General features: G+C 35.9%; 1 protein-coding gene across 5 annotated transcripts in view; it reads left to right on the top strand.

Annotated features, from left to right (window-relative positions):
• The window catches only part of SDCCAG8 (SHH signaling and ciliogenesis regulator SDCCAG8), a 109,430-nt gene that overhangs the window by 63,563 nt on the left and 29,686 nt on the right, over positions 1 to 16,181 (top strand). For 4 of the 5 annotated variants that reach the window (XR_011149804.1, XM_069009905.1, XM_069009906.1 and 1 more), the window contains one exon: positions 5,607 to 5,738. The exons of the other annotated variant lie outside the window; for it this stretch is intronic. Coding sequence is in view for 3 of the 4 variants with exons in the window: in XM_069009905.1 (XP_068866006.1) it covers positions 5,607 to 5,738 (132 nt within the window). In the remaining variant the exon portion in view is untranslated. The remainder of the gene's footprint in view (positions 1 to 5,606; positions 5,739 to 16,181) is intronic. 5 annotated transcript variants of the gene reach the window in all.

Genomic DNA, 16,181 nt, shown 5'->3' on the forward strand with positions numbered 1-16,181 from the left:
TCTGCTAAAGTAATGCAAAATCTAAATAGATTCAAATCATATTATTATTCCAGCAATAAAAAAGCACACAGACTTTGTTGCTAGAGCTCACAGTCACAGACTAGTAACTGTAAAGGATGAAGGAAAGACAGAAAACATACTGTGAAAACACATTATTCTCTGAAAATAAATACTAGAGAGTGCCAAGTGTTTCTTCACCTAGCAGCATTAGCTGACTATGTCAAGGACCTGAAAATGGGAAAAGGAGCCCTCTTGCATCTCCAGGAAGTGGTATATTTTACACAAGAACCTGTAAGGAAGAATGCATGAAAGTTGTTCTGAGAAGTGGTCCTAAAATAGCTTGAGATTGCCTTCACTGGAGTGGGAGCTGCTGCAGTCAGTAACAAGGATAGAGAAATAGGTAGAGACAAAAAAAGAAGGTAAAAATGAGAACAGAAAGGTGGAACTGGAGCTGGTGGAAAATGACAGATTATTATAGATGGCTTCAGAAAGTGATGTGATCAGGAGATCAGATGCAGAAAATTATTTTAGCCAGGTTCTAAATGCATGGTCAGCATGTATCTCTCAGTAGCAGCTCTCCGAAAGGCAATCTCCATGCTCATTGTCACTGAATGTAGTGTAAAACCACATTCTGCCACAGAATACTGTAGTTTTGTCTTCTGTAAAAGAGTAATAATTTGGGGAAGATTTTATAACGTAGTTCCTATGTACATTAATAAAAGCAGATTGCAAAGCAGCAGTGTGCCCTACTTTCATGGAAAATTTTTGTTCTTTTTTTTTTTTCTCCATGTTTTTGACCTTAACATAAACTGAAATTTGGACCTGGATGTGTATTTTCTTGCTAGAATCTTTGTGCCTTAGTTTCCCTAGATTTAAGTAATGACTGTATGTCATTAATATAATATCATATCATATCATATCATATCATATCATATCATACAACACAATACAATTAATATAACTAATACCATTTTTTAATTGGTGCAAAAGTCAAGCTCTTTTAATAACAGGTGCAATAGTAAGTTTATTTAAATTTTCTTGGGTTTGATAGGAAGTACCCATTTGTAATAAGAGACATTTCAAATTTATCTGTGATGACTACATATTTGTCCAATTTCAGTGGAATGCATCCAAGTGGCACATATATTTTTATATTTAATGCAGGTTTTCTGAGAAATATAAACTGAAGTTTTTGTGTTTATATGTAAGCTGGAACCATTTTTTGAGCTAGTCCCTACACAGAAAGGCGTCAGAAAGACAATGTCAGACGAATTATAAGCCCCTCAAGCTGTGCAGAAAGAAGATAGTGTCTGTGAAGGTTTTTTGTATGCATAGGCATGTTTAAAAATATAGTCCTTTGTTGATTTCTTCTCTGTTTCTCTCTTGTTTTGTTCTTTTTTTACTCTGATTGTCACTGTCTGAGTTTCTAGGTTGTAGATTAATGCTTAACACTACCCACTGTGTATTTGTGATTTGCGTTTTGTAATTAAGGGGAACAATGGGAGTCCATTGGGTCTCATTATATATAATGGTTGGTTTAATTTGTTTCACTTCTATCTTGTTAATTGTAAATTGATCATTAAGATTTGAATTCTAATCTGTCACCAGGGTTGTGAGTATTGAAGCTAGAGCAATGATCCTGGTTTTAATCACTGATGATGAGAAACAAATTTTATAATTTTGGTACATATTGCAGTTCATATATTTTAACACTGTATTTTATGGTGTTATAAATATTGTTAAATGACTTTTAGTGTAGTTTTACTGTTTGGACTATAATGTATAAATTATATTACTGGTTTGGCAACAGTAGGCATCCAACTGTGTGAGTTTAATTGAAGTAAAGAACACATACCCGGCTGAACTATTTTTCTGCATGTTTGGTTGACTGCAGTCGTTGCACTCAATATCAGGAGTGAAATGTTTGTTGAAGGTAGCTGTATGAAGATGGGCAACAGTCTGTCTGAAGGTTCAGTCATTAAATTTATATGCAACAATACTGCATCAGCAGAAAACATTTTAGAGCATGTATTTAATTTCTGTGTAAGTAAACAATTGGTTTTAGAGCAGGAAAAGGCAGTGTTTAAAAAGCACTGAAATGCAGAAGCTAGTTCAGAGGAATAAAGGCAGCATTGCCACCTTAGTGTTCAAAAATCAGCTTATGCTAAGATTGACTTTGAATTGTGACTATTTAACATTTCCTCATTTTCTTGCCTTTAGTATTTAAGTGTTTTGGACGCTAACCTGTTTGGGTTTTTTTCCAAGACTCTTCCAGCTAAGATGGTAGATAAAACCTCAAAGTGGTTTTTAAATAGAAGTTGAGGTAGTTAAATGGATTCAGAAGTATAGAGGGAGTTTTTGTTGCTGTTGTTGCTCCTGCCCCCATCAATTATTTTTGATGTAGTGACAAGTAAATGAGATTTGGCAAAATCTATTATGCATCCAATTACAAGCATGCATTTTACATTTTCATGTGATGTTGTAGCTTTGCTCTGTGTAGTTTCAAAATAACAGTGATTTCGTAGAGGTCATTTGAGTGTATCAGATCTCAGAAGCACACACAGGTACGTGACTGCCTGACTTGTGGGGCCAGCCTGGGTCTGCAGAAGTGCACCTTCCTGCTGAGTTCAGCTCTGATGGCCGCATTCCAAATGCCTGCATGCTTCAGTTTCTACTGAGTCCACCACAGCTTATTGCTCAGACTGTTGGACCCAGAGTAGCTCTGGTGGAGCAACATCTGCACATCCATGCTTTGTCCTCTAGTTGTGCAGGATCCATCAGACATAGTGATTAGTGCATAGATTTTTCTGATTTGCCTCTTTCCCTTGTATTATGAGTGAACTATCTCTGGAGGTCAGCACTGTGTGCTTTGACAGTTGCCCCCCTGTCTTTTCCTGCTGTGATACTTCAGGAGCAGAGTCATTCAGAAGCATTTACACAGGACTGGTCCTGCCTCTGGCTGGGTGGAATTGCTACTCCTGTATAAGGTTATATATATACATATAATATAGCATTCAGGACAGTTATCAGGCTTATTACAAATTGTGGTTGACTTGGGGTTTTTTTTTAACACAACAATGTGTGAAGTTACTTAAGTATCACATAGAATTACCTGTCTTATCCTAATCTTTGGAAACTGAGGTGAATGAAAGGGATGTTTAAAGATGCAGAGAGAATCGTTGACAAGTGATGATGGAAGACTCGGGATGTGCGATATTGTATTGGACTGGTGTTCTCTCTTTAATGCCAACACACATGAACCTTTTAACATGGACCTAATAAGCATTCTGTCCTTCATATGTGCTGTCCTTCAAACTTCAGTGTCACTAAGTACTTGAGTCTTGGTGGTCAGACTCTAAGGTAGTTAGATGGAAAGGACATCGTGTAAATAATGTCGTAATTGGAGTGAATTTTTGGGTTTTTTTCTGAGTTCTACTGTAATTATGAAAGATGTTTTAGGAGAATACTACACTCATAACATGCTTCAAAGCATCAGGTATTTAGAGTTCTGTTTTAGAGATTGGAGATTATGCTACTCATGTTTTTAATTAATTCATTACTTACTTTTGTTTTGTTAGCTGTAATTTTCAGTAGCATTTTGGTTTTGGTTGATTTGAATTACTTGATTGTTCCAGAAAGACTTTGGGCACCTTCAGATGTGATGGAGATGAATAAGTACTTGTAAAACTTTGAGGCTTTTATCACCTTGAAAGTTGCTTCTGCTGTTTCCATGAATGAGACAGTCACATATAAATACAGAAAAAGAAACAGGATCTCCCAGTTGGGAAACCCTACAGAAGTGATAATTTACACTATTCCTACATGGCAAATGCTGTTGCTGAATTTTGCTGGCAAAAAAAGCAACGCAAGACTGAATTTAGTCCCTGTTATCACTTGGTTGGTTGGGCTTTGTTGCATCAGGTCTCTTTGAGCTGCTCTGCAGTGAACCTTTGCTTTTATCCACTGGTTGTCTGTCTTACAGTATCAGTATCAAGTACAGACTGCATTCACATTGTGTGATAACAGTTGGTCCAGCTGGCAATGCTTTGTTAATGCTGACATTTAAGTTACTAGTGTTTCTGTAAAATGATCGCTGGAAAAATTCAGTTTCTGCTACCTTCCCATAACATCCTGCCCGCTATTACATACCCATCCAGGAAACTCTATGCACTGAAGTTTGATGTACAAATCTATCAGCACAATTCTGATGTACAAATCTATCAGCACAATTCTGTGATCTTCCTTAATAGAGCTATAACTCTCAATCTAAATTCAAGTACATACAGTCTTGGTCCAAAGTTTCCCTTGCTAAGTTCTTTTAGATTCACAGATGATACCATGCATTGTTCTCTATTTAAACATGAAAAGATCATGTTGTCATTTCTAGATGTGGCTTGTCAATGTAACAACATGTTTTTGAAGTAGGAGTATTCCTTTCTCCCTGCACTTTGTTGTATTTTTCAGAATGTCAGTTGTTGTTGCATTCTCTAACAGCCAGGAAGGTAAAGTATCTTTCTGCTGTAATTGCAGCATATTTAAGTTTATGATTTAAAGATATATCTGAAGCTTTTTAACCTTGAGATCTGGAGTGGCAGATGCCATAAATCAAATTTGCTTGCTTTTGATTCGTACTTTCTGATGGTATAGCAGATTCTGACATGTTCTCATTAACCTTTTCCAAAGAGTTAAAATTGTACAAGTGCATAATGTATATTTTATCACAATTTAATCTGAGGTCTTTTCCTGATATTAAGAAACAGCTCATGCCTGTTTCTCCATGGGCTGATGGTTAGAGATGTAGCAAGTAGCAGTCCCAGGTCATTCATGGATCTGGTGTCTCTGCTCACCCGTGAAGAATAAGAATTGCTTAGAAGTGACTAATATTCTTAAAGGCTGTGCTGAGTTTTATGTAGATTAGTGTGTGCCTGTATGATTTGCCCCTTGTTTCTTAAAGTTTTGTTAATTTTCCTCTTAATGAGGCTTTGGTTTTTTGGTTGTGTTTGGGTGTTTTTTGTGGAGGAGGGGTTTATAGGGGTTTTGGTTTTGATTTTTTTTTTTTTTTAATCTGTGCAATGCTATTTTAGGCATAGAAGGTTAATAAAGTTTCTAAAACAGTACCACTGTTGAGAGTTCAACCTGTGAGCTGTTGAGAGCTCAACCTATAGAGTGGAGTAAAGGTTGAACAAGGTTTAGGAGCTGTTCTTTTAAACTAAATGCTAGCTTTTGCTAATAAAGAAGTTGAAATGTGTTTTCAAAACGTTAGCCAAATTCTTGCTTAACAAGTACGAATTTACATTTATTGATCTTATTTAACATCAACGCATAATGCCAAATGGCATGCCTGTTTAAATTAGGCTGAAATTAGCTTAGCCAGCCTATGACTGAGTGATTGCCAATGGCATATTTAGAAGATACCCACCAGTATCATGTTCTTTTGTCTTAAGATTATCTGAAACAGTGTTTTGTTTCTGTAAGTTCTAGTAATAGCTTGTTTATGCATTACATATAAATGTATGAAATTTTATAAATGCTGAAGCCACATATTGATGGCACACTGCAGGATGAAATCTGACAACATCCATCATCGCTTTGGTTTACTTCTGTAGATCTGAAGTCAACCAGCTTAGTCAGGAAAAAGAGTATCTTCATGGCAGATTGGAGAAGATGCAGAAACGGAATGATGAATTGGACCAACAGTGTATCCAGCATGGGAGAATGCATGAGAGAATGAAGTCAAGGTAGGAGGTCCTGTTAATCTGTCAGTGTGTGATATGCTCAACTGTAACAGTTGTGTTGTATAAACATAAGAATGACGCTCGGTTATGTGAAACTAATATTCTTTCCTTATGAAATGACCACTCCTTCCCCCTCCCCAACCGTTCTGTCAAGTTGGGTTTTTTTTAACATCTTTTGCTTGTGCCATTTTGGATAAATAAAAGGAAAGCTTGAACAACACAGTCTTCCAAAGAATTTAAGGCTAGTACATATGTGTGTGGGCTGCTTCGGCTGTTCTCTGCTCTAACTTGTATGAATAGTCTTACCATATTAAAAAAAAAAAGGGAGGGGGGAGCTGGGGAGGAAGTAGGGAGGAGGTTATTCGGTAATGTGAATGTAGAGTACAGATGTGGGTTCCATTATGCTATGGAATAGTTGTAATTTTTGGGGTTTACCGTCATTTAACCGGGATAAACAGACAAATCTTGTTGAAAATCATAGTAACCAGAGAAATACTGACAGTTTCCAGGCACCACTAGCCTTTCAGAGAAGCAGTGACTTCCTCAGGAGGAGCTGGGAGCAGCTGCAGCAAGACTAGTATGAAATATTTCCACCCGTATCAATTGACTGTTCTGGCCAGAGTATCCAGACTGATAATGGCTTGTGCTGTGATATGGATTAGACGTCCTCAAAGATCACTGTGGAGACTTTTCCTTTTAGTTCCAGAAAAGTTCATCTATGCTCTCTTGTTCTGTTTTCCACTCCACACTAAGTGTAACAAGCACTGGAAGGAGCTTTAGTATGCTTGTGAAGGTAGAGGATGAAGGAAAGAGGAGGCTGAGAGGCAACTCTCCAAATCCAATCATCCAGGCTACCTCTTGTTGGTAGTCAAAGGCAAAATGCAGTTTAACTTTATTTGGACTAGACAGCCCTTATTGGGAAAAATTCTGTTTGCTTTTTTTGATCATTGACCACCTGAGAGGAACAGAGCTTGCATGTATTAAAGCAGCCAATCCTGTATGCTGATTTCTTTAAAGTATTTACATTTTAGGGGTTTTTTTCACTGCCATCTCTTTATTCTGTCTATATAAGCTTCTTTCTTGCAAGTACTTCATGGGTTCATTTCAGTCATCCAGAACCGCTGCTTTCCTCTTCCCTTTCAGATTTCTGTCTGTGCCTCATCCTGTTCTTCTGTAACCTTGGATTGTCATCATCATTTATAGCTCAGAGAACAAAGAAATTCAAAATGCTGCAACTGCGTCCTGAATCTGTGTAACCACATAATCTTTCCATTTATCTCACCTCCCTTTTGATTTCTTTCGTTGTGGTAGATTCTTACCATATGTAGGACTGAGGATTCAAGGTTACTTTCACATAAAAATTTTTTTCACCCTCTTTTTCTTCCAAGCTGCTCTTCTGTAGAATTATGAGTATCTAGTAGAATTTAACAGTCCTTTGTAAGTGTTTAGGGTAACCTTTCCTCTATCAGAACCAAATAAAATAGATCTACTTGAAAATGTTGCTCATTCTTTGCTGCAGCAGCAATGATTATGCACTAGAAAAGACTGAAAGCATTAATCCAGAACACAAAAGTGGTTTGAAAGCAGAGTGGTCATGCTGCAGGCAATGCCTTACCTTCTGCTGCTGTTTTGCAGACAACAGAGAGAGAAAACAGGGCAGTAATAGCATTTGTCTTTTTTAATATTTTAGAATATGTAAATATGGCAGAGATAATCAGGTGTGTTTGAAACATGAGCATTATACTTTCCCAGCATTTTAAGAGGTGGCTCTTTTAACATATTTTTAATTGTCATATTGCACTCTATTAATTTAAAATCCAACTAATAAGTGACAAGACTGATATTCTAAACTGCTTTAAAAAATCAGTGTAATCTAATTTTAATTTCCATGTGAACACTATAGTAGATTTTCAGGATTAATTCCTAAATGCTGTAAATTGCTTATGAAGTTTACAAATCTAGGTTAAAAAAAGCAAAACTAATAACTACCACAACAAATAAATCTCCCAGTTCCTTATATTTATGTTGAAAGATTTCCACTAAATAAAAATAGTAATTTTTCTCTTCTGATTTTGAAAATAGAGATCTGACTATGCTATTTAGTAAAAGCAGAACAACAAATAATAATAATGTATTTTGCCTCAGATTTTCATCCATCACTTAGATACTAATAATCTCAGCAGAATACTGTTAATGATGGTTACTTTTTAACACGTTTGTTTCTCCTTTGTATGTAGCTACAAATAGCAGTGGTCTTGCTGCAACACAGTCCCACAAAGTGCATTCTGACCTAATTTTCTAGCTGCTGTTATTCTGGATCTTCAGAAAATTTCTTGTGTCAAAATGATTTTGGCTAAACTTGGGACCTAACATTTGCATTTGAATAATGAGGTATTGTGATATTTGTTTGAGAAGAAATCTCTGTCAATATGTGTTTTCTCCGGGGACAGTACGACAGTCCCTGATACAACTGTTTTGTGGAAGAAGCAAGATCTAGTTGATCAGTCAGAATTTCTTTTGGAGCAAAAGTGTTTTGGCAATCATAATAGTCGCACTCCTGAAAGTGAACAAGATAAGTCTTTTACTGCCATTCCTATCGCTGTATGAATACATGCTGCAAATAAATATAGTCCAAAATTAAATAAGCAAGTTTAGAAAAAAGAGATTACTTTAGTTACTGTCATTAAACAGGATATAGAATCAGCCTTTTCAGTGTCATGGAAGTATCCAGCCCTTTCAGTGTGTTTTTACTCAGTGAAATTTGACATTAAGAGATGTCCATCTTAAATGATACAGTTGTCACATGCCACTGAGGCAAACTTGAATCAAAAGATGTATAGTTTGCTGGAGTAAGGTGACATGTTAAAAGTCCATGGAGTTGGTCATTATGTGTGACTTCATGGATATGAATCTTGCAGAAATAAGTTCTTACCTGTTACATAGCAGAGTCCATTTTTATAAATTTTCAACCTCAAAGCAAACTGTATTATTAAATTCTTCAGATTCTCATTATGTACATTTGTGTTCATAGTAGAAATTAACAGATAGCAGAAAGTACAAAATTTCTTATAAGGCAGCTGTAAAGGTAGAAACTTGCCAAGAATAAAAAGAATATAAAGCAAAATTAAAGGTTTCTATCTTTTTGGGTTTTTTTCAGTGTTTCACTCTACATAATTTGAATAGATTCCAGATGAAGGAAAATTCAGAGCCAAATGAATTGGGTAACTATATGCATAAAGTTGGTTCATTATTTCCTTAATCTGTTTTCAAACTGAATTCCCAGGTATGCATTTTCACCTCTGTAGTTAGACCAGTTCTGTAAATGCAGATCCACTTTCTCACAAACTCTTTTCCAATTTGAAGAGTAAGAAGAAAGAGACAAGAACCTGCCTAGATCTATTACTGTTTGAACATACTTATGAATAAACATTATTTGCCCAAGGTGCCATGGGTCAGGATTTCATCAAGCTATTTAAACTTTCACTGAACTTAGTTAACAACTCTTGTAGTTACAAGGTTCAATTATGGCTTCACTTTTCTGCATCTGTTCTTCTTGTAAAACAAGCATTTGATTGTAAGTCAGCTGTTTAGAGGATTCCTTCTGTGGACAGCCAGTGTCTAAAATGGGAAGCATTTAATTAAATATATCTTCGCTCTTTCCTGTGTACGTTTCCAGTTGAAGACCCAGGTGATGTGTGGAAATACAGCAAACATGGAATAGTATCTTCAAGTGGGAGAAGAAAATCCTAGGCAATTTCTTTACTTTTTTGAAGATGAGCCAGACATGCCTTTACTTTTTATCAAGCAGTTAAAGAAAAAAAAAAGCATTTGGCCAGTAGTTTGTATGAAATAGAAGAGTCTTTTAAAATCTTCTTAATAAAATATAAATTTAGAAGCTTCTAATGAGTTTCTTTCCAAACATTTTTCCAAAGTTCAGCATATGGAATTTGGGGCTATGAATTTTCGCTCAGGTTTTATGGTTACAGTTGATATTACTGTAATTTTTGCTGTAATGCATGTGGTCACTGTCCAATCTGTATAACATTAACAATAATAATACATTATATGCAAATTTGTATGAGGCTTTATGTTGTGGTAGCTTTTTGGAGGTGACACTGTTAGACGTATTTCGACTGCATTTTGCTAGCTAAAGTTAAAAAGAAGAGCCTACAGGACTGGCAGTTTGGGGCAGATGTGTGTCTATTCCTTAGGCATCAGTGGTTGTAAGTTAACTATAAAAATGTTACAGCCATCTGTGTAACAAGACGGCAGAGATCTGCTCTCGCCTGTTACTATAAATAAGAAGGAGATTTGTTTGACTTCATAGACATTGGATTTATAAAGACTCTATGTGTCAAATTGTAACTACGTGCCATGTTGCTGAGATATGTCTGCAGCCAACTACCTGGGGTGTCTTCCCCTTCAGACATTCTAGTGTAGTGCAGCAACTGTGCAGAAATGTCTGTATAGCACAACATGTGACAAATTATATTTGTTTTCTACCTATGGCAAAATGTATGGTTCTTATGGATAAGTTTATCTGGAAGAGTAGCTAAAATGAATCTTTAAATGGACCACTCAAAGAGTGAAAATGTGATACTCAGTTTGACAAGGATTTTAAAGGCTTTTTTCCACCATTAAATTCTTTTTTTGTTGTTGTTACTAAGTGATAGTGTATGCAAGATCATGTGTGCATGAGAGAACACATATCTACGAGAATTGAGACATATAGAGAGAAAACACCAGCATTTTCAAATAACTGAAATGTAAAATCACAATAGCTGGTTTGTTGTCACTATTACACTTCTGAATAGAGATTTTGGATTTCTTGGAAAATCTACAGTAGAACAACTAATTAAAATTATTTCTTGATAACTGGAGCAATCAGGATGCATTTGAAATTTTACATTTTCTGCCCAAAGCTCTAGGGTTTTTTTGTGTGTATGTGTGTTTGCAAGAAGTAATGATGGATGGAAGAACTTAGGTTATATCACTACCTAAAAGACCTTTGTTTTTTTCCAGTCCAGTTCATTCTCAGTTGAATACTTTATCTTCCTTATTCTACTGATAGATTAGTGTATTTTTTTAAGTGACGGTGAGGCAATTGTTCCTATATTTTTATTAGACTAATCATCTGTTTTGTAATGCAATTATGGAATAAAAATGCACTGTATTGTGGCTTTTTAGTTTAAAATACATTCATTGTTAAATTGAAAAGAGAGATTAACATACGTAGTGTCCATAGAACCCTTGATACTAAAGATACAAAGATATTCACATTGTCTCAGTGTGTAAAGAGCAGTCTGCTGCACTTTTTCCTGAGCATCATTACTCATGCCCACATAATCTTTGGCATGCTTTTGCTGTAACAGGATGGCTGTAGCAATTGGAGATACATAATTGTTTGTGCAGCCCTTCATACAAGGAGTTTGTAAAAAGCTTTGTGGTCACTGTGTGTCAGCACTGCAGTTCAGAGAGATAAGACTCTCAGCTCTGTCCAGTACTTGGGGTTATCACTATTATTTAATATTTTTATTACTATTTAATAGACTCATATTTTAGATTGAGAAATGCATACTCCAGAGAACTACTATTAGGAAATACTAAATGGAGAATGTGTCTACATATACACACAACTATATGCTGCAAATCCTGTCGGGGTCTGAAAGTGTATTTGGCTTTTGTTTAATGTTGGGGTGTTTGCACACAGTTCAAATTCTCTGGAATAGAAATTGGATGTCCAGAATCTCTCCCTCCCTCTTCTTCTGCAGTTCACCATTTGTCTATTTATTACATATCTCTTAAACTACTTTTTCCCTTTCTCAGTTTAAATAGATATCTATATATAGTGTGGTATAAATACATCTATTATTCATGCTTTTGTATGTATAATATTCCCATTCAAAATGGTTAATAAATTATATGTTTATAAGACCCCAAACACTGTTTTTAAAGATTTATTCCCCAACTACCTAAACAGTAAACATACAAAGCAAAAATTTTCTTAGTTGTTAGAAAAATTGAAAAAGTATACAAAGAGTGAAAATACAAGATTTTCATAAAATGCTGCAAAATAGTGTGCAAATAAGTTCTCAGGCTTAAGAAGCAAATAAGAAGCAGAGGGGAATATCCTACCCAGTTTCCGGAGAGATATTTAGGGAACTTAATAATGTTCTTTAAGATGTATTCTAGGTCATGGAGTACTGTGTTCATCTGTTTCCAAGTGTGTGTATCTAAAATATATGTACCTCTATATATAGTTTATATACATATATATTTCTTGGAGAATGTATTGAGATCCTCTGTATAAAACATTAGGCTTCACCGTTCCAGTTTTGGCAACTGTTTCCACTGATCTTCTCATTGGGATCCTTCTTATTTTTGGTCTGAATTAATTTCTGTTTGGTTTGTACCTACTTGTCTTTGAGCCAAAACTGGGACACGTAGTTCTTCAAAAGAATCTGCACTGGTAATGCAAATAATTGTAGACAATGAATGTATCTATTCAGTCCTACTTCTGATTGTAAGTAAAGCCTTCCTCCTTTGCTCTTCTTTTTGCAGTAAGCTCTCCATCACCTTGGTGTTCCGATTGTTGATCTTTTTTGGATGTGGGCAAGCAAAACTGTCTTGGGTCTTGGATGGGGACATTTGAATGTATTTGTATATATGGAATTGATATATTTACTAGAAATTCATTGACTGATGAATCCTAGAGTCATATTTGTCTTTTTGACAACTGCACTAAGAAGTGCATCCAGGACCTTTTTCTCCCAAGTAAATTCAAGTTTTCTGCAGAGACTTTTGCTATGAACTGAGAATGCAGTGAGTATATAGTGTAAGACTTCCATCCCATGTCTGCTGTTTCAATCTTCTGAGTCATCTATTTCTTTCTGTGCAGTATCCCAGATTTTCTCAAAGCTGATAACATCTCTTAAATTTATCAGCCCACTCCTCCTTTTTTGTGCTGAGTCATAATTCAAAATATTCAAAAATCTGTTTAAATGTGAAGAAATTATCTTAGAATTCTTCTTCCCTGTCAATTGTTCCTGTTGGCTGTGCTCTTTGTTTTAGTCAGTCACTTGTACAACTTAGTTAACAATTGCTGATGGGCATGATATTTAATGTTTTGTTGAAGTTAATGTCAGTAAGATTTATTGCATTTCCTTTACCAAAAAATGAGCTGTCAAAGAGTTTAGGGTTCATGTGACCAAATCTGCTTGATCTAGCTTATGTTTCAGTTTCTCATGTTCCATTTACCTCTTTATGCCCTTATATATTCCTTTCATTTCTGAATTAGTTGCAGCCTTTTTTTGCATTTGAGGTCATGTTAATGGGCTGATAATTATCTGAATTACCTTCTTTGAGGATTAGTTAATGCTGCACTTGATTTAATTGCATAACAATACAGTCAGTATGAAGAAGGTGTAGAGGGGAAGTCAGTGTCTGTGTTCACTTTGCACATCAAGTCTCCTGGCCACCGCAATTTCATTGTTTTAGAAACTGGAAGATAATACCTGGGGGAGTCATATTGGTCCATGTCTCAAAGAAAAGCTAGGTGGGAAAACAGGTTTGCTTGTTCCTGTGTTTACCAGCTACCAACTCTCTGACTAACACCCCCTCTGCTAAGAGTCTGGTAATTGTCCACTTCTGAGAATATCTTCTACTCTACTGCTTTAATGTATTCTGCCTTCTCCAAAACAGAAAGGAGGTTAGTTCATATTCATGCCATCATGAACTGAGTCAAAGCCTACAGCTCACTAATAGTAAGCTTGTGTTCTTGTCTACCAGGAATGTAAAAAGCCCTGAAATATGTGTGATATAAAACAGCACAACATAAGGTTCCAGGCTGTTCTTGTTACTTTCTGTTGTCAGCACAGTTGCTGGTTTTCAAATTTAAATGTTAATTTAGCATTAACGAAGCATTCTTGATTCCTCTAAAATGGAGGTGGATAAAGGTGATGTCTTTGACAGCTCAGCCCAGACTCTCCTTGATTCGGCAAGATCTAGAAACTCTTGTCGCTATGCAGATCATAACTGACACTGAAAAAGATGTGCATAATTGGACAGAAGTGCACCCATTGTTTTCCAGGGAAACCCCATTTTATTCTCCTACATTTGCTACACACCTGCAAGAGTTTTAATTTTGGATAGGGGTTGCTTCTGGTGGTGATACATGATTGTTTTAATCCACCAATTTATCCCTTCATGACCACCTTATCTTCTTTGAAACACTTTGCCTTCAGTGCATGGTAGAAGCACCTCTGGTCCAAGATAGTAGTTACAGACCAGTCTTCCTCAGCATTTCCCCCAGAGATATGAAATACAAAGTGAACAAGCTGGGTCAACATACTCCTTTGCTTCCTTGTGCATAAAAACATAGTTGTTTAATGGCAAGAGAGAGCACCAAAAAGCATGTTGGTCTTGTTCATTCAAGTTACCTAGAGTTTATTTAAGTTACCTGCTCAAATGTACCCAGCACTAAAGAATAAAGGTTTACCTTTCCGAAAGGGTAATAGCCTTTCCAATGTAGTATAAACTCTGGAGGACAGCCCTAGCTGTTCATGTTCCTCCCAAAACATTTAACAATCTTGTTGAACAAAATTGTTGAAGTCCCTGACTGTTACACTCACCTTCTTTTCTTTCCTCCATCTGCATTTTCATCTGCATTTTCAAAGTTTTCCATCTGCATTTTCAAAGTTCATTTTCCTGTACTGTATTTCTGTGATATCCTTGTGACGTGTCAGAAAAATTATAAAAACACAAGCAAGGAAACCCACCCAAGTCCTTTTCAAATAGCCCATGTGAGACTACCACTATGCAGTAGTTTAGCAGCAAATACCTAATTGGGATATTCGACAGTAATTGGGATCTTGCTATTAAGCCTTCAATGAACTCACAATTTTAGTAAAATCTAACTATTAACCCATTTGGCAAAATGCTTTAAGCAGTAGCAAGTTTCCTTCCAGTTTTGATCTCTGTGTATGATTCTGAGATTTTCAGACAAAGGCTATTTAAAACCCTCCATTCCCATAGAGTTCAGAACTGAAAATGAAGACAGATGAGTAACATTTAAAGAGCTTTGCAAGTGTGTCATGAAAATTTACCAGCTCTGTAACAAAATCTATGCACCTGCCTACTTTCAAGGTTATTGTAAGAGAAGGAGACACAAACTAATGATAATTTATGTTTTAATATAATAAGTGATGGAGTTTTGCAAGGTTATTGGAAGACTGCTTTTTCCCAGTAACTTCAGTGTTTTGATTGCTTCTGCAGGATCCAATACTGTTCCTGTGGAAGTTGATCTAACTGTGGATACTCTTATTTTCCATATATAAACCTAACCTTTTCCTAAATCTCTTTAGCCTTTGGTTCTTAAATCTGTTTAGCCTTGATGTGTCTTGTGCCACTACTTCCATGCCAGTGTTGCTCTTGAAGTTGGGGTATTTTCTCATCATGCTCTTTGTTTTCCATCTTTCAAACCAGTAAGTGTTTAGTTTATGCATTACGAGACCAGTGTTTTTGTCAGCTGAATCACAGATAGAACTTTATTTTGCCTATTTCTTGTCTAACTTAAACTTCCAGAACTCCAGTCATATTCATTATCAGTTTCTGAGTGTGCTCTAAAAAAATTGCCATCCTGAAAAAAATGAAATGCTAAAAAATAACTGTTTATTAAATAACTGTTTATTAAGCCTCGTGATGGTGCTAATTGGTAGTAGTCAAATAGTAAAAGGCATTGGGCTAGTTTCTAGAAATGTGGTCTTAAATGTGAAATCCTTCAACTGCTAATGGCAAAAGTTTTAGTGAAATAGAGATTATGGAAGTATCTATAAGGAAGGATAGTGTGATAAGACCTACTTAGCATCTGTATTTCTAGAGTACTCAAGACTGTTGTGTGTGCTTCTCAGCAGGGCTTCTCAGTTTGGTTCTGGAATAAAGTAGTGATGATGGAAAATATAAAAGAAATGGAAAAAGATAATAAGATTATTCTGTGTTCAAGTTGTTCTTTGTGAACTGTAAAGTCGAGTATGGAGGGGAAGAAAAGGGAAAGTAGTTTTAAAATTTTTTTAAAGTTCTTTTTAACCTCAGAGAGCCAGATGCCACCTTTAGTTATACATATAGAAAGATATCCTTGTCCCAAATATATCTCATTACTTGCGGCCTGATCCTGAATGGTCTTTAGAATTCTGATTTGATTCAATTCAAGGTTGCTAAATAGTTTCAGGTCTCCAGTTTCAAAATGTTGTCTCAGTGGCACGGCTGAAATGACAGTAAATTTTTCTCAGCTTATTTAAAGCGGTGTAATTTTTTTGAGTGCTGCACTAGCACTTCCCACACTGCCAGGGATATAGCCTTAGTTTTAGCTATGTGACTTGCATGTAGTCAAAAAAGTTTTGGGGGGTTTTCGGGTTGTTTTGTTTGGCTTTTTTCCCTATTGCTTGGATC

Source organism: Aphelocoma coerulescens, chromosome 3 (assembly GCF_041296385.1).
Source record: "Aphelocoma coerulescens isolate FSJ_1873_10779 chromosome 3, UR_Acoe_1.0, whole genome shotgun sequence".
In the NCBI taxonomy this organism is placed as follows: Eukaryota; Metazoa; Chordata; class Aves; order Passeriformes; family Corvidae; genus Aphelocoma; species Aphelocoma coerulescens.